Source organism: Heloderma suspectum, chromosome 4, assembly GCF_057233095.1.
Source record: "Heloderma suspectum isolate Gila_16-S chromosome 4, 16-S_ref, whole genome shotgun sequence".
Lineage (NCBI taxonomy): Eukaryota > Metazoa > Chordata > Lepidosauria > Squamata > Helodermatidae > Heloderma > Heloderma suspectum.
In genome coordinates this window covers 145,158,882-145,177,841 of record NC_139461.1, presented here as the reverse complement: position 1 = coordinate 145,177,841, position 18,960 = coordinate 145,158,882, and the positions used below count along the sequence as shown (strand labels likewise).

The window sequence follows — 18,960 nt, the reverse complement described above, 5'->3', positions numbered from 1 at the left end:
ACCAGTGAAGGGCTCTGAGGACTGGGCAAGGAGGAGAGGAATGTGCTTGCCCAAAGCAAGCACCTTGGATAAAATTATTACATTTCCAGAGGACCTGACTTCTCACTTGGTGCACAGGCTATTAGTCCCACCTTCAAAACAACATTAGCAATAGAGTTTCTGTACTCTGTTACTATTTTCATTCTCTGCAGATTTCTCATAAGTAAAGTGTAGAGTCTTCCAACAACAACAGTGCTGAAATTTCTTTTGTATTTGGTAAATTCTGTCTCACATCCTTGGAAACTATCATGGGCAAGAGAAGAATTCCACAGCTTCAATCCGCTTGTTGATCCAGACTGCTTCCTTCCATTATTCCACAGGAAGCCATCGGACAATCAGTGCATGCAGGCAAAAGTCTCCTCTCCCGTTGTTTTTTCTGATCACAGAATGAACAGAGCAGTAGGGCACTAAGGAGTGGCCAGTGGAGGCACCATGACAGCTTTAAAACTGCTGGTGCTTTTGTGGATATGGGACTGTGTTCTTCTGCAAGGTAAGGGACTTTATTGCCCCATCCCAGGCATGCCTACTTAGAAGTGAGTCTCCTGTATTCAACAGAGCTAACTCTCTAGTCAGTGTGTTGAGGATCACAGCCTTAATCATGTTCAGTTGGCAGTCAAATGCATGGTTCGCATGCCTCAGTTCCAGTTTTTGGTGTTAATAGTTACACATCTTCTGGATTGGGCAAGACCTCTCTGTGCCTGGGACCCTGGGGAGCTGCTGCCAGTCAGAGGACACAGTGCTGGCTTACGTGCCGACTCAGAATAAATTCATCGAGAGATAAAGTAAAGCATTTCTCTGTATTCATGTAAATTGGGCTCTTTCCACTTGACTGGCTGGAAAAGAACAAATCTGGCTAGAAAAAAATGCAGTCCAAAACCCTCCTGCTGTTGTATTGTGCTATTAACAGATGTTGGCTCTTGGGGATTACAGACTGGCTACTATACACAAATGAAATGATATAGCATGAACTTTTGCAACAAAGGAGTGGCTGGTTCACCAGCCGGATGGTGGTATTTCATTCAGATTTAATTATTTGTAGAAGAAAACCTGATGGAGCTTCTAATTAAAAACAAATGTTGAATAAATATAAGATATGGAAGGCAACAGGCTTTTAAAATAATTTTTGTAAATATTATAATGCGTATGCACATGATATGTTTTTATAGCATAAGCAGTGCTTTCTTTTTGCCATAGTCAGGATCTATGAATTTATGTATTTTCCAAAACATATAAACCACTCTATATCTAAAAAGGATACCTGAGAAGTGAACAGTAAAGAAAAATTAATCAAATATAAAGAATAAAAATATTTAAAATCATGTATTATCAGTAAAACAGTGACTGGTTCTTCAGAAAAATCTTGTAAATAAAAATGTCTTTAGCAGACACTGAAAATAAAGCAATGCTGATGCCTGCCAGATATCATTATTGAGGGATAAAATACATACTGTCAGAGAACAGACCCTGATGTGTGCAACCTTTGTAAGGAATTGTCCTCAAAATCTGACTCATGTTTTAGCTCATAGTATGACTTCTGGACTTCCTCTATTGCATGTGTGCTTGAGAGCTTGTGTACACATGCTTGCACATTCTCACTTGACATCTGAAGTGAGTTTTGGAAGGCTCCTTAAGGATAGGAATTAAAATATGATACATAGGAATACCAACAACAATACCATGCAGTAGCCAGAGAACAATGACAGGTCTGGGGAGGGATTACAGGACAACTATCCTGCACCCCCAGGATCTGTCTCTGCTGCTGCCATTACCTGGGAGGATGCCACTGAACCAGTTTGGCTGGGTGAGAGACCCATGAGAAGCATGAGGAACCCATGAGAAGCATGAGGAACCCAGCAGCCACTTCCAGGAAGAAGGATATCCCCCAGAACCACTGAGGGCAGTGTGGTGCTGCCAGTTGGTTGATCTAAAGGGGGTTGTCCCTTTCGTCATCTCGATAAACAGGAGTGAGAACAAGGGTTCCCTCTTTTTTTCTTCTGTTTGAATACTCAGTCTGGATGGGTTGCCTGTATGTATGTATGTATGTATTGGCCCTCAGTGAGAGTTGTCTTTCCACAATTTCCAGCAGAGACCTCTTGTGGGGTGCAGGTTGGGGGAGTGTATGGGGGTATAGGGAGATATGTATCATGGGAAGTGGATGAGCCAGAATAGGGAAAGGAAGATTAGAAACTTACATGTCCCCCTTTGTATGTATGTTTGTTATTGTTTATTTCCTCTAAGGTGCTCATAAGGTGGCTTCCTCCCATTTTATCCTCACAAAAACCCTGTGAGGTAGCTGGCCAAAGTCACTCCATCAGCTTCATGGCTGAGTGGGATGTAAACCTAGGTCTCCCAGTCTTAGTTTTACACTTTTAATAGTTGCAGCACACTGGTCCTCTCTTCAGGTCCTCCTTCCAGTCAAGGTCCCCTGGGTCCCATCCCAGCAGCCCATCAAGTCTTAAGCAACTCTTGGTTAACGCCAGGTCAATAAATTGGAAGACAGCTACCATTAGGGACTAAATTCTGGATGAACAGAGTAAAGCGAGTTGGGGTGGGGTGGAGACCCATCTTTTTCAGATACGTCCATATGTGTTCTTGGCCTAGCACCCATGTGCAGGGAAGAGGCTGATTGACATAATCTATAAGGATTTAATTTTATTCATCAGGTATCTGGTTGAATGGTCACCTAGTTTCAAATGTGTGTGTACCTGGTATGAGGCTCTTGTTAGTGTGCTGTCAACCCCACTGTCTAAGAGTCACCTTGCCTGAGCTGGTGGAGGAGGTCTGGGTGGGGACCCCCTGGCTGGTTGTCCTGAGGGGTTTCAACATCCATGCCGGGGCCCACTTATATGGTGTAGCTCAGGGTGCCATGGCAGCTGCAGGCCTGTCTCAAATTATAACCTGGCTCCACATGTTTGAAACGGCACTCCCGTGATTTGGGGTTTTGCTCATGTCAGGAGGATTTGATGGGGGGGGCTTTAATATAGCTCCTTTATCACTGGCAGATCAGTACTTGTGGGTTAGACTAATGGGCCCCCTGAAACTCCACAAAGATGGAGGACCAATTGGGATCATCCATTCCCAGACTGATGGATCCTGATGGATTCCTAGTTTTGTCTTTTCCTGCTGATGCAGCAGGTAGTTTAGCCCTGGTTGGCCTCTGGAATGGGGAAATAATCAGGACACTTAACACAATAACTTCTAGACCCCTCTCCCACTCATAAGAGCCCAATGGGAGGGTAATAAAACAGAAGGGAATCAGTTTGAACATCAGTAGCAGAAAATGCATTGCCACTCATTGGGTGGCTGAAAAAGCCATTCCTCATCTGAACTGGTGACTCTAGCCCCACCCCACCCCACCCCACCCCCCCACCAAGAGTTGTGTGGTATCTTAAACACTATCATATTTATGATGGCATATGTTTCATGGACTAGAATCCAGTTCATCAGATTCATAAAGTGTTATTTTAAACTCACAAGTATATGTAAACATATGTGGAGAGAAAAAGAATTTTATTCTCAGGTCAGAAGGGAATGAAGTGCAAAAACAACAACAACCAACAACAACCAACCCCTGTGACCTCACTTCCAGTTTGCACATAATGGCAGCAAATTGTGGTTTTCCTCCAACAGAGCAATAGCCACTTTGGATGGGGTAATTTTCCACCATGAAAATAGTGAGTGGAAAGGATTAATTCCACTCCTCCAGCACTGTAGTCTTGATCCAAATTGCAGCCTCTACCATCGCTGCTTTATACAAACATATGGAAATACAGGAGGTCAGATCCAGGATCTCTGGTTCATCTGGTTTTGCCTGAAGCTGCCCTTAACTGGCAGCTATAGAGTTTTGAGGGTGGAAGTTCCATGTTGTAAATTGCACAGGGTTTTTATTTTCCTTTCCCTGAGAAGGAATCCTTGTATTGTTTTAGAAATGTCTTAATGCAATATATTTTTTAAAAGCAGTAAGATAAACGAATTTAAAATGGAAGACAAAGGTAGTGCATCAATTTAGCTACAAAATTAAATGGAGAACCAACTGTAGAATGGCACAACAAGGGAGAGAAATGGAACAAAAGAGAAAGGAGGAGAAGGAGCCACAAGGGGACAGACGGACAAGGGGAAGGGCATTTGATCAAATATGGAGGATGTACTTGTGTATTGAAGTCTGATGGGCATCGGGGGATGTGATCTGATCTGAAGGGGGCATGAGCATCTGAGTCTAATTTTGCATAGGTCTGGTTTTACTATCTTAGCATTATGCACATACGCTCTGATGAGTGTATAGTGGGGTTGTCTAATGTTAGGATATGGACCTGAAGGAGGTCTGCACATGTGAACTCTGACCGAGGTGTGAAGATTTTTGTTAAGATACAAGAAGAGAAGGAGAAATGTTGCTGAGTTAGGTTGGAATATTTAAACTTTTAGTTATTACGTGGGAAGGAGTGGGCCATTAGGAGGCAAAATGAAGAGAACTAAAATCTGATTTCACAGTCTTTACTTTAGATACCATAAGATGTAGGGAACTGAACACTTCCCTGTAGAAATATATCATAACAGAGTTAATATTTTTCACTTTGCTTGCAGGTTCTGAGTCCAACAAAAATGGAAGCATCACACTTCCATCCTTGACAGGTAGAAGGCACACTACTATTACATGTTATGTTATCTTTTACATAAGATCCTGTAAGTGATCCTGTAACAAAAAACCCTTGTGTGATCCTGACAGAGTATAAGAAACAGAATCAAAACATAATTTTTCTTCTTCAGCCAATCAATTATTAGTCTTTATCCTCCCTTTCATCTCTAGTATCTGCAATACAGGATCAGCTCCATGGGTAGATTCTATGGTAGGGAAATGCTATAGCAACCTTCCCCAACTTCCGCTCCAGATGCCCGCCGCCAGTGGCCATGCTGTCTGGGGATGATGGGAGTTGTAGTCCAACACATCTGGAGGATGCCAGGGTGGGGAAGGATGTGCTGTAGCCTCACTTCTCACTGTGCATAATGTGCAACTGCCTGAGCATACTGTGGTAATAAATATTCCTAAATGTAAAAAATAATTTTTATTTATGTGAGAAAGACAACATAAACTCATTTTGGTGGGTCCCTTTATCTAGGGTTGTTCCAGCACAGCTAAATTCATGGTAGCCTAAAGACCTTTTAGATGGTAAGTGAGCGAGCCACCGCCATCCTGCTCCCATGCTGTGTTTGCCATGATCGCTCTTTGCCTGTCCTTGCTCGGAGGTGTAAGCCCCCGCTGCATCAAAAATGGTAACATTGGACTTGGTCAAAAATTGTAGCAAGGGGAGAAGGTAATAACAGCCAAGGGAGTGAGTCTGGAACAGGAAAACATCAGAATGTATTTATTAATTTAAAACCTGCCTCTCCGCGACTTAAGGCAGCTTACAGCATACTAAAATGCATATTAATAAAAATGTTTTCTTATGTAACTATATAACTATTTATATACATGTTTAATATAACTAGATATGACTATAATTGATTGCAGCAGTGAAGATCCCCAACCCAAGGGGTTTTCTAAAAAGGTGCATTTTGCAGCCCTTCCAGAACGTCAGGAGAATACTTTGCACTCTGGGCCTCCTTTGCCTCCCACAGTGTGAGTGGCAGCCATGCGTGTTTCTGCAGGGGATTCCGTGTGCTGAGGTGAAGGAGAACAGTGGGCAGAAGTGAAGCTGTTGAGGAAAAGCCGTGCTGTACTCTGACATGGGGAGCTGGGTTCTCCCGCTGAAGCCAGCCACCCACAACACCAGAACCCCCAGCTTTGTTGCTGCCCATGTAGAATGGCTCAGTCTCTACCCTGCCTCATTAACAAGATGATGCAGGGCCTTGCTTCGTTTCCTCTATATCTGGTGTATAGCTATTCTCCTCGCTACTTCTCCATTCCTTCCTCCTAATTTCCACAGGTATATCTCAGTTGGTGACTCCCACAAAACGTTTTCAGGATGCACGGACAGATTTTCTCACTACGCCTTCCTCTACAGAAGACAAATCAGCAGCACTAACAGTGGCAGCATTAAGTAAGTAGGGACATCAAGATGTGGTGTTACAGTTTGGAGAAGAAGGAAGTGATACAGATGGCTTAGGTTTGTTGGCATGGGCTTTATTACTATTTATGCTTGTTAGATATCTTATAACAAGTTCTCTGAAAATATAACAATAATACTGTAAAAAAACAACATAAATCTTAGAAATCCAACTCAGCAACAAGAAAACCAAACACACAATAGCAGCACAGTAAAAACAACAACAACAACAAAACAATACAAATTGCAACTGGGAACGCTGCACAGCTGTGGTTCCTGATTGCACAGAGAGCACATGGGCATTGGCTCTTTGACAATGTTGCGCTGCTGGCATGGACACTGGTGGTGGGTGGTGCTGGCAGAGCACTTATTCATCAACACACATGCCACTGAAATCTCTGCCATTTAATCACTTTGCACAATACTGCTATGCTGTCCAATAACGATCACAGTGGAGGCTGGTGGCTCTGATTTTGGTGGGGCTATGGTTCCATTCTGGGTTTTAGTCAGAACCAGCCAGAACCCTAAAGGAGCTACCCAAGGTGCTGAACCCATTTTGGGAATAGAGTTCCCAGAACTGGAGCCACCAGCCTCCACTGACTGATCATTGTTACTGATAGAACATACTCCAAACTATTGTTACGGTGCTGCCATGAGATCTTGATCACCTTGCAGTGCCAAAGAATACGATGTTGTCACTAGCATGGCAGTTGTTACATTCCACTTGTTACAGACTGATCAGTGAAATTTCTTCTGGGGCATTTGCTATCATAGCATAAGAGGACTGCTGTTTTTCCAGTATCTCCATTTGACTTTTAAATGAGGTCAATATATCTATGACAGCCCTAAGGACATTTCTGAAACATTGTGGTAGCGTGTGCTCATTGCTGCTCTTGTTTAGTTTGTGTATGAGAACTCGGAAGCTGAATGTGCAGAAATGGGTGCCCTCCCAAACTCTTTACAAGCATAAGGACAGCTGTCTGGGGACAGGCCTGTTCAGCTGCCCACCCTTGATGGCACCCCTCCCCCTCCCTTCCCCTACCCCTTTTGTTGGCTGCTTTGTCATTTTGGCTTAACAGCACCATTGTCAGATCATCCACATCTGTTGTCACTGATTTCAACAAGATGTTGAATAGAAACCTAGAGGTGGCGGCAATTATTGGTTGTTTATTCCCCCCATTACCAACCAAATGCACAGTTACAAGATGGGGGATACTTGGCTCAACAATATGACAAGCGAGAAGGATCTTGGAATTGTTGCAGATCGCAAGCTGAATATGAGCCAAGAATGTGATGTGGCTGTAAAAAAGGCAAATGCTCTTTTGGGCTGCATTAATAGAACCATAGCTTCCAAGTCCCGGGAAGTACTAGTTCCCCTCTACTCAGCACTGGTTAGGCCTCATCTGGAGTACTGTGTCCAGTTCTGGGCACTGCACTTGAAGAAGGATGCAGGCAAGCTGGAGAGGGTTCAGAGGAGGGCAACAAAGATCATCGGGGGACTGGAAACAAAGCCCTATGGGGAGAGACTGAAAGAACTGGGCATGTTTAGCCTTGAGAAGAGAAGACTGAGGGCAGATATGATAGCGCTCTGCAAGTACTTGAAAGGTTGTCACAGAGAGGAAGGCCAGGATCTCTTATTGATCATCCCAGAGTGCAGGACACGGAATCATGGGCTCAAGTTACAGGAAGCCAGATTCCGGCTGAACATCAGGAAAAACATCCTGACTGTTAGAGCAATACAACAATGGAACCAATTACCTGGGGAGGTGGTGGGCTCTCCCACACTGGAGGCCTTCAAGACGAGGCTGGACAGCCATCTCTCAGGGATGCTCTGACTTGGATTCCTGCACTGAGCAGGGGTTGGACTCGATGGCCTTGTGGGCCCCTCCCAACCCCACTATTCTATGATTACACAGGTGTTATCATCTTCATAGCCATTCTGGTGGTTATTGTGATCATCCTGGTCAGCGTGGTCAGCCTAAGGTTCAGATGTCGTCATTGCAAAGATGCAGAAGGTATTTACTAATGCTTGTATTCATTGTAATAATGCTGAAGGGGTTATAGTCATATCTGATTGTCAGTTTAATTTTATTGATTTAATGTTCTCCTTGCGGTTGTCTGCCATACCCTAGTTCTCTGTTCACCTTTCTTGACTTTGATTCTCAACTTAGTGTCTATTCTGTGTTCTTTATTGCCTATTTAGGGGAGATTAAGATGCATTTTGATTCCACTGCTTATCCAGTATCTGCCCATTTATCATCCTTCTTGCTTCCTTCAATCTTATTGGTCAATACAATTCCACAACTAATGCTGGAGACCATCTTAGTTTTCTCACTGCTCCCATACTTTATAGCTGTGTGCTCCAATATACTTTTTCTCCTGTCTCCCACCATATTTTCTCTTTCACATTATATTCCTTTCTTTCCTCCCCTCTTGTTTCCACAACTTTTGTAATGCATGTTCTCTTAAACGTGCTGGGGCTTTTCTTTCCTCTCTTAACTTTTAAAACCCTTTTTGCTTTTCAGTCTCTCGACAAATTATTACCTATTCTTATCACTGCACACTCTTCTTTTTTTAGAGTGATCTAATACTGTGGACTCACTGCCATCACCACCACAGCATCTTTGCTTATACATCCACATGGTGACTGAGCAACTAAGGCATAAACTTGCTCCAAGGGTGGTTATTTTCATTGTAAGTTCATGTTTGGGTCTATATTGTGTTCTTCCTTGTTAAAGAACATTTTGGTTCTTTAATTTGTTGTCAATTTGTCTCTTAAGCATCTCTTCCACATACCTGGCCCTTTTTTCTGTTCTCCTTCTGTTCTGTCTTTTTCTCCCAAAATGTTTGGACATTTTTTTATTGATCAGTTGTAGCTGTCTGCACTTTACTTGTTTCTTCTTCTCATTCTTCTGATATACCCTGTGCTTGCTTGCTTGCTTGCTTGCTTGCTTATTTATTTATTTATTTATTTATTTAATCGCCCATCTGACCGGTCACCCGGCCACTCTGGGCAATGTACAACAATAAAAACAATTAAAAACAATACAATTCAACATTAAAAACATCACATTTTTAAAACTACCCTAGCCCACCCCAAATGCCTACCTGAACAACCATGTTTTTAATCCATGGCGGAGGCTCATTACAGAGGCGGCATGGCGGAGTTCCCTAGGGAGGGAGTTCCACAGAGCGGGGGCCACCACAGCGAAGGCCCTCTCCCTCGTCCTCACCAGCCTAGCGGTCCTGGCTGATGGGACAGAGAGAAGGCCATCGGAGGCTGATCTTGTTGAGTGGCCTATCTGGTGTTGCTGGAGGTGCTCCTTGAGTGCATGTTCCCCTTTCTCTCCCATCTCCGTTTCTAATCTCTGGGCAGCATCTGGTGGTGTCATTCCACAAACCCAAATAGTGCTAGCGGAGTGCCACCAAATCTTTCAGTTGTGCAAGCGGTTGCACATGATGCTTGCACAACCCATTGTGCAACCAGTTGCGCAAGTCCAATGGACAACAGGTTGTGCAACCATAATGGGGAGCCGCTTGCACAGTGGCCTCCGCAAATATAACTTTAGTTGGGTTCTTCTCTTGCACATAGTTCAGAACCTCATTTCTGCTGGCACAAGGTCATTTGCGTAGTGGAATGACACTGTTGGATACTGCCCTATATGCTCATCTTTCATCTTGCCCAACTACTTGTTTTCTTGATGTCATTCCTTCTCATATTCCGAAATCCAATCTGTCCGATCTTCCTTAGATATTTTTAATGTATCATCTTCTGGAACTGTACAGTTCCAAATGGTGCCAATGGAAGTTTCCTCCCAATGTAGATAGCGGCTTTGGAGGAGGGACATTCATCAGGACTGCAGCAGGGGAGGAAAATATTACACCCCCTTCTTCCCTGCTGAAATCTTTATCAGCCCCCTCCCATAGCTGCTATTTGCATTTTTAAAACATGCATGTTAAATGCATAGACACATTTAATGTCATGTCTAGCTCGGTCCTCTGAACATTTTTTCTTTATCTCTGCTAGTGCTTCCTCTTATTCTTCCTTTCCTTTTACTACTGGTGTTCTTCAAAGTCAGGGGTGGGCAATTTGTGGCCTTCCAGATGTTTTGCCCTACAGTTGCTATCACCCTTAGCCAGCATACCCAATGGTGAGGGATGATGGGAGTTGTAGGCCAAAACATCTGGAAGGCCACAAGTTGTCCACTAACAATCAGAAGGCATTGTGCAGCTACTCTGTCTTGTCTTTCTTAGCATAAGAAAAAAGGCAGTAGAGGAGATGGGACTATGAGGGTTACAAGTGGAAGATATCATCTGGACCTCCTATAAAATTCTGTGAATGAAGCAAGGTGATGGCACCCTGTATCTCCTCTTAACTCTCTATATTCATCTTCTCAGATCTATCTTTTATTCTTATTTTTAGAGTGACAAGATGCAGCTCTCCCTTACTCTCTCAACCCTGAACCTGACCCAGTCTTATCTTGGTACTGTATCTGTTTGCTCTTCTTCTGCCTCCTTTGATTCTATGGTATCCAATCTTCTCTAGTCTAACCTTTCTGAAAGAAAATTCTTGATCACCCTGCCTCACATTCTTCTATGTTCCTATCTTTTCCATGTGCTCTATTTTTGACTCTTCTCTCTCTGTTTCTTGCGAAGTCTTGCTCTTTCATGCAGCTCAGTATGGCAAATCTCTCTCTCTCTCTCTCTCTCTCTCTCTCTCATTATCTCTCTATGTGTCTTTCCACATTCTCATCCTCTGTGAACTCCATACTCAAGTCTGTTGCCCCATTACTCTTCTCTACCTGAGGGTTTGGTCATTTTCCCCACTCCTTCATTATCTCTGCTGGCTATCCAAGAAACTTTAAATTAATTACAGTTTATTACTACTAACTTTATATCTACTAACTCACTTACTCCGTAATATATGCTGTTATGTGCTCTTCTTCCAAATCCATAATTTCCACATCAATCATCATCCCTCTTTAGGGTAGTCTTGCTCAAAATGAGTGACCTCCAGATGTGTTGGACTATAACTCCCATCATGGAAGTGCTTTCTTTATTTAAAAAATTGAGAAAAATTTGTTTGAGATCCATGAGGGATGAGAAAGAAACATTATCTGAAATATGGAGCATTTCCTCTGTCTCACACAGACTATAATCCAAGATTAGTTAATGTGGTCTAGTTATGTCCTGACAGCCTTTAATGTTCTTCCCTCAGAGAGGCTAAAGCATGGTGGGTGAGTGTTTTTTCATTGGGCTGTATGACATGTTAGGCCTACTTAGAGTAGACTCACCGACATGAATGGTGCTTAAGTTAGACTAATATTGGATACAATCCATTCTTTCAACATATGCTTATGGGTTAAGTGGGTATATTGAGTGTATTGAAAACAAGTTGGTATTTAACTACGGATGATGGTAGTTATTCCAGTTAAATCACATGTGAACTTGAGTGCAGGTTACCACCCCAAACCCCCAGAGAGAAATGTCCCTTCCTTTCCTTCATTTTTATATTCCTCCAACCATCCCCTACTTCCGTTATGGTCACAATGAAGTGCCTAGTTTTGATTCCAGTGTTTTGGGTGTTCTTGTGAGAAATAGTATATGTTGTATTAATGAATATGGAGGACACTCTAGTGTGGCTGAATATGCATTCCTATGAAACTCTTTGGGCTCCACCAGCTGAGGCTAGAAACACGCACATGCCAAAAGCCGATTCCTTAGCATACAGAGCTCCCCAAGGTAAATTGAAAATTGATTAGCTTCCTTCCTGAGGAAGTCTCTTTTGTACCGTGAAGCTTGTTTTTCCTACAGATTTTGTTCTCTCTCTCTCTCTCTGGATATACTCAGGCACTCAGCGGTGTGGGATGTTATTTATTATCATTTCATAGCGTATACTAGGGCTGCATGGAACATTTCCAGCCTAACATTTTTGGCACAAAAGAGGAGCTTTTGGAACTCTGAAATTTTCCCTGAAAGCACTTACACACACACACACACACACACACACACACACCCCTACCTCTTTCACATTAGTTTGGATATTTGCCGTATTTTTGCAGCCCCAAACAGCTGCTGTTGTGGCTCCATAAAAAAAACGGGGTCTTTTAACTCGGTGAGCAAATCAGTAATCACATAGCAGATCAGATTTGGCTTCATGACATCAATGAAGGCAAACCAGGCTAATCCAGTGTGAACACACTTAACTTTGTTTGCCCTCAGGGGCATGGTCACCTAGCCAAATCTGACTGGCTGTGCAGATTCACTGGGCATCTCTACACCAGCCTAAAATCCTGCATTTAAAATGGGGCTTTCCACTTCCGTTTTAAATGCAGGATCACAACTGATTCCCTTTACACACGCTTACTTCTCTGTAGATGGCCATTCCCATAGTGTTATGTTTCTGTGAAGACGCAATACACATGCTCCAGGTTCAGTGATACTTGCTCCTGGCTTCCTGCCCCTTTCCCTCCCCTTGCGCATTACTGGTGGATGGGGACTGACACGCAGACAGCCCCCCATGATCTCCCCGGGCCCCGCCTCCCTCTTCCGTGCTTTTGGCCAGTCCCTGCCGCTCAGCCCCTCTGCTGCTCCTCCACTCTGCCGCCCCCTGCTGCCGCTCTGTTTTGAACAGGCAGGCTGAAAATGGCGAGGAGCCAAAATGGCACAGGAGAGGGAAGGCTGCGCCCATCAGACCTTCGTCACCACCTTCGACATCATGACCACGCCCCCAACAACCACACTCAGCACTTCATTCACGCTAGGGGAGAAATACACGAGGAGGACATGGCGCTCCATTCTCGCATATCTGGGAAAATACCCAATTTTTTCCATTTGAGGAAAACACGAGATAGATGGGAGGAAATAGTGGAATAACAACTGGACAATGACGACATCATGTAATGGACCCACACAGTTCAGTGAGTGAGGAACCGTGAATGCACAATAAACTTGAGGTGTAGAGATCCCCACTGGTTCCTCTGGGCAGAAGACTTATTGTGAAATTGTGTCAAAGCAGCAGCTCATTGGGCTTACAAAGATAAGCACACCAGGGCACCACCAGGGCACCACCTACATGCCATATACCTGGGGAGGCTAAGCTCAATGTATATGGGGAGAGAATGCTTGCATCTAAAGATGGAGTAATTCAAAAGAAGGGTGTTAAAAAATGTCAATTGTTAAAAAATGTGAGCCTGCCCCTTTCCTGAATAGAGTGAACTAAATTTGAGGATTTAGTTCCCCCCATCCCACCCATTCTCAAGCAAGCTGTTATTTGACCTGGGGCTTACACCTCACCTCTGCAGCCCCCGGTTGCACCAACCAGTGTTTTTGGAAGGTTTATGGTAGTCACCACATTTGGGAATCAGCTTTTTGCATGCCACTGAAAGCTTTTACACAGCCATCATTTGCAGTAAATGCGCAAAAGGCAACTCCAGAGAACCAGCTGATTTGGCTGCTCATGAATGCTGCACCCCATGTCCAACTTTCAGCCCAACCTACATTTACTACTGCACTTTGACATGCTTTATGGAGAAGCACTACATATTGGTTCAGTTGTGAAGTAGTTGCATTATTGCTTCACAAGGAGCTCAAAGGGTTTAACTGTTAAAGTCAGCCTATGATTTAAAAAAATAAATAAAAGTCAACTCCTATCTATTCATTCTGTTTCCCAGTCCAGTTTGGTTATCAGAAAATAGGTATTGATATAAATATAGATATTCAACAGTTAGGACAAAATTAACAACATTAGGGAGGTGGTGGGCTCTGCCATACTGGAGGCATTCAAGACGAGGCTGGACAGCCATCTGTCAGGGATGCTCTGACTTGGATTCCTGCACTGAGCAGGGGGTTGGACTCGATGGCCTTGTAGGCCCCTTCCAACCCTGCTATTCTATGATTCTATGACTTTATTTAGAATTTATTTGTACACATCTTCAACTTCTAATGTATAACTGTAACAGATTTTTCTATTTTTGGCAGATAAACAGAAACCTCAACATCCAGTGGTGTCTTATAGGTAAACCTCTTAATCTTTTTGTTTTTATTTGCCTACTTCTTAAAAATGACCAAGTGTTTATTTTTGTTCTGCTGCCAATTGGGATAAACACTTCTTTCATCTCTCTGTTGCTCCTGAAATGGGTCCTGTCTGCCTCTGATTGATGCATTGTTCCAAACACATAACTAAGATCTTTACTGAGATTGGGTAACTTTGCCACTCATGTGGGTATGAATTCTGTAAGACCATGCAGGCTAATCCATTCAGGTTGGCAGTCAAAAGTCTTCCTTTCTGTCCATATCATCCAGCCATAGATACTGACATTTTTTTCCCATTTAGAAAGTTTGGCTTACGAGCCTCCCCCCCCCTCGAGAAATGAGGGATCAAAAATAGTTTTTTCCCTTCTTCTTCCTAGTAACCCTTGGGAGAGTCCCAGATAAATTTGATGCCATCTCATTGGGGCTGTTCACACAACACGCTAACCCACACTCAGTGGTTGAGTGTGGGTTATTATAAAACTGTGAGTTAATGTGTTGTCTGAATCCAGGACATTTTCCCCAGGGTGGCTTGTTAATTAACTACCCTGAACAACCCAACAACAAACCATGGGTTCTCAAGGTGGCTTGTTTGAGAAAAATAAGCCACACTGCATGGTTAACAAGCCACCCTGCAGAAAATGTCTTGGGTTCAGACAACACGCTAACCCACGGTTCAGCAAACAACCCAGGGTTCAAAAACAACCCGCACTCAACCACTAAGTGTAGGTTAGTGTGTTGTGTGAACCCAGTCGGTATCTGGTAGAGTCTAATATGAATGTCTGCAGCTTCCTCCCATGTTCCATCTTAAGACTGTAACCAAATAGAGACTCCATGGCTTGAACAACAGCCACTTTTCTCCTCCACCCATTTATTTATTTATTTATCTATCTATACATACATACATACATACATACTTTAACATCTTGATGAAGAGTTCTCGAGAACTTGACACATTGCACAGTATTTTGGGGCCCTTGAGTTGACCTAATAAAAAGTATTACCCTAATACAGCTTTTGTCATTTTTTTTGGCCAACTTTGCTTCTTCTTTTTTAATTACTTCAGTTGAACAGGACTAGCCCATCCCGCTAAGACCTATACAGAAATTAGAGGTTTTAGGATGTTTTTTCTCCTTTTCTTTCTTAGTTTCTTAGTTTTCAGTCATTCACTTCCAGGGTGAAATTACTACTTTGCCGTGTGAGTGTGTGTGTGTGTGTGTGTGTTTCCAGAAGCTTTCCAGTTTCTTAAGGGATGTTTGTTTCCAGCTTTTTACACTCATCTTTGCTGGCAAACTCTAGGTTAGCCAAAAGTTTGATGAGTTTCCTTTTCCTGTAATATGGCTTTCAGTTTTAATGCCTGTAAGGTGAACAGTTGATATAAAGCCACGTGCTTTGAAGACGGGAGACAGGCATACTTCCTTGCTCTCTACCTCCCCCAGGTGTTGAATCTCAGCATGGCACTAAATTAATGAGGCACAGGTAATTATTTGGTGGTACTGTAAAGTCACATGCTTTTTTGAGAGTAAGCCAGGGGATAGAAGGAGAGGGGGCTTGCACACTAAAAGCAAGATGATCCATTACCTCTCTCCCTGGAGGCAAAAAAGCAGCACATTCAGCACTGAGAGTCTTCCTAGCTGTTTGGCTAAGTAAAAGAACTTATCCCAAGACCAATGAAGCACATAAGATGCACACGCCAGGCTCTGCCCTCAACATATTTCTTATTTCTAAAACCAAATCAATAACCCCCAACTTTGGATCAGGCTTCTGACCTACGTTTCCACATATGGGTCGGAAGAATCAAGGGCTTTCCCATAACTTTGGAATCTGTAGGAAGCTTCTGAGCAGAATTCGTTGAGGCTATTGCGATTCACAGTATTGGCAGAATGGAGCTGAAACAGCGAGTGACACATGAATGATCCCCAATGCACTGAGGTGCCCTCTTATGAAGTGTCAGTAACCTGCAGGTAGGAACACATTTTCTGATGAAGCAGCCTGACAAAGTAATGTGCCCTGCGCCTTCTCTTTTTGGCAGCTGCTCTGATGCGGATGCCACAGCTAGCAAGAAGAACATCCTGCTAGTCTCCATGAAGGACTTAAGCACAAGCAACAATAAGGGTAAGTGTGCAGGGGTGGGGTGGGGCCCATGACCCAGAGCTTTTTCTAACTTATGTGCAAGTCTTAGTGGGAGGGACCAGTCGCCTATAGCTTGAGTAATCCAGAGACACACCATTTATAAAGGCAAAAAAGCCTGCAACCCTACCTTTCTCAGTGGGGAAATAGATCCACTACCAATGCAATAGAAATTTTTCTGAAGTGTTTGGAGTCTTCTGTGATGTACTCATTTAGATCACTTTAGTTTTATACTCAAGCAATCATGATGGCAGACTCAGTGATTAGAGCAAAGTCAAATGCTTCCTGAGATTTCTGCTCATATTGGCTATACAAGAGTGTTCCTGAAACCTAGTAGCCATCTTTAATTCCATAAAAGTATTAATATCACTTATAAAGTGCCTAAAATTTACTAAGGGTGCAATCCTATGCATGACAAATCTGACAACTCTTGGCATTCCCCAGCCAGCATACTTGCATAGGATTGCTTGCATGCTGGCTGGGGAATGCTGGGAGTTGTAGGACTTTTTCCTGTCTTAACATGCATAGGATTGCACCCTCAGTATTGTACACAGATTGAAACAAGAAAATCTCTGCCTAGACGATTACAGTCTGAAGATTTGAGGCAAAAGGAAAAAGGCATAGGGAGGAAAGAGGGAAACAACCGAACTCAGGCACCAGTTCTTAGGAGCTGCATATTTATTTGTATAATGATCAGCCTGAATAGAAACAATTCAGGGAGGAGCCAAATCACAGCTGGTCACTCCGCTGAGCCCATGGAGTGAGCCACACTGTCTTGCCTCGCCCCCTGTTGCATCAGGGTGAAGTGTGACGTTAATTAGAATCTGCACACAAGTCCATGAATGACCTCTGTGCTGGAGTTCAGGAAGTCACTACTGTTGGCTATATATGACTTCCTTATGAGCTAAAGTCCTGTATCGACTGCAGATTACTTCTTCTATCCTTTAGATAATGTTGATTCTCCTCACCCCAACTTGTTTTGTTTACCCACTGGTCTAGTCACAGAACCCCCAAAGTAGGAAGATTTCTTTGTATTCTGTACCTAAACCACCGGGGTCTACTAGTTTTGTCTTGTTTGCTTTTCCAGGTGCTGTGAAGACAATGGTTGCACATGAAGAATAAGGAAATGTTACAACGTTGCAATTTTTTTTAGTCATAGTGTGTGTGTGGGGGGGGATGCAAGAATTTCTGTTTGTATCTGGGATATAAACATATAAATCTGCCTTATCAATGAGCCCATTGGTCCATCTGGCCTAGTACTGCTTATTCTGACTGACAGTGGTTCCCCAAGGTCTAAAGCTCCAGGCTCCCTCCCGGAATCTTTAACTGGAGACCATGGGCCGGTTCACATGTCACGATAAGCCATGCTGAGAATAAGCCACCATGGGTTGGTTGTTTGCTTGCCAACCCACATTCCTCCCAACAGACAACTGGGTGCTCTGCAGCTTGCCATTGCTTGTTCCCCTCTTAGTGCTCCCAGCACATATCCCATCGGCCATTGTGGCACAACCTCTCTCATATCTTGATCTCTGCAGAGGGAAACTTTTTCGGCTTCCCACCCCACTCCGATGGTTACCCCTTTTCAGCACAGCTTTTCCATTCACAACTCCCCCTTTCTGCTGCTTTGGAGCGCAAATTCTCCTGTCTGCTATTTACTTTCTTCAGCAGCACAAATCACTATCCCCACTGTATGTGCTGAAATCCCAGTCATCAGCCTTGAACCGACAAGTTTCCGTGTCAGTTTCCTCCCCCACTTCAACACTTCCCTTGACTCCAGACTCCAAAGGAGGCAGCTGAATGGGATGGAGCTACTGGGGGTGGGTAGGTGCAATTACTGCGGGAGTATGTGTTGTGCACTTATCGTGAAAATAGTTTTTTGTATTTTTTTGAATTTTCTAACAGGAAAAAACAAACCCGTCTTCATGGTAAGTAGACATACTCCTGCAGTAACCACACCCATCCACCCCAGTAGTTCCGTGCTATTCAGCTGCCACTGTCAGAGCTCAGGGTCAAGGGAAGTGCCAAAGCAGGGCAGGAAACTGATAAGGAAACTTGTCAGTTCAAGATGTAATACACTGAGAAGATGACATTGGCTGGCAGGAGTTTATTGAATGCCCCCCCCCACACACACACACACACGATCGTGACCCTTTTTCAGAGCAATTACTTCATTCCCCAGCATTTTTCTTTCCTTTTTGGATGCTTCAGAAGTATGCAAATGGGTTTGCAATCCCCCCCCCCAGTCCTTCACAACTTCACAAGTGCACAAATTCACCTGTCTGCTATGTATAATCTGAAGTAGTACAGTTGCTGTGTCAATTTCCTTGTGAATTGCCTACTCCACTTCGGGGCTTCCCTTGACAACGAACTCTGAAAGCGCTGAAGTGGAGCAGGCAATTTACTGACCAAGATGGCGGCCTGAGCAGAAGTGTTTGAGCTCTGCAAAATATAGCCATTTACTCAGCTTTTAGCTTCGAAGAACACTTTTGCAGCACTAGTTTTGCCCTTCTGTTACATCAGATACAAGCTACAATTAGGCAGAGGAGGTGTTTTTCAGAGGACCCAACAGCAAAAAGGGAGATAAGTTAATATGGAATTCTCACAGCGGAAAGTAAATTGGATGACACTAGCAAAATTGAGCTGAGCAAACTGAACTAAGCAAACTTTAAGATATAAATTTTGTCAAGCCATGAGTACTCTTTTTAATGGCCTCCTGGGG

The 18,960-nt window shown here is 43.5% G+C and overlaps 1 protein-coding gene across 3 annotated transcripts; it reads left to right on the top strand.

Moving 5' to 3' along the window:
• Positions 1 to 417: 417 nt before the first annotated feature.
• On the top strand, positions 418 to 17,490 carry ECSCR (endothelial cell surface expressed chemotaxis and apoptosis regulator). 3 transcript variants are annotated; one of them, XM_084850823.1, is made up of 7 exons: positions 418 to 529; positions 4,621 to 4,668; positions 5,961 to 6,074; positions 7,997 to 8,095; positions 14,061 to 14,097; positions 16,144 to 16,226; positions 17,329 to 17,490. In XM_084850823.1, the coding sequence occupies exons 1-7, from the start codon at positions 472 to 474 to the stop codon at positions 17,361 to 17,363; spliced, it is 474 nt and encodes a 157-aa protein (XP_084706949.1). In that variant the 5' UTR covers positions 418 to 471; the 3' UTR covers positions 17,364 to 17,490. The 3 variants fall into 3 exon arrangements, with proteins under 3 accessions (XP_084706949.1, XP_084706950.1, XP_084706951.1); XM_084850824.1 differs by lacking the exon at positions 4,621 to 4,668 and having other exon boundaries at positions 17,329 to 17,479; XM_084850825.1 differs by lacking the exon at positions 7,997 to 8,095 and having other exon boundaries at positions 17,329 to 17,474.
• The last annotated feature ends 1,470 nt before the right edge of the window (positions 17,491 to 18,960 follow it).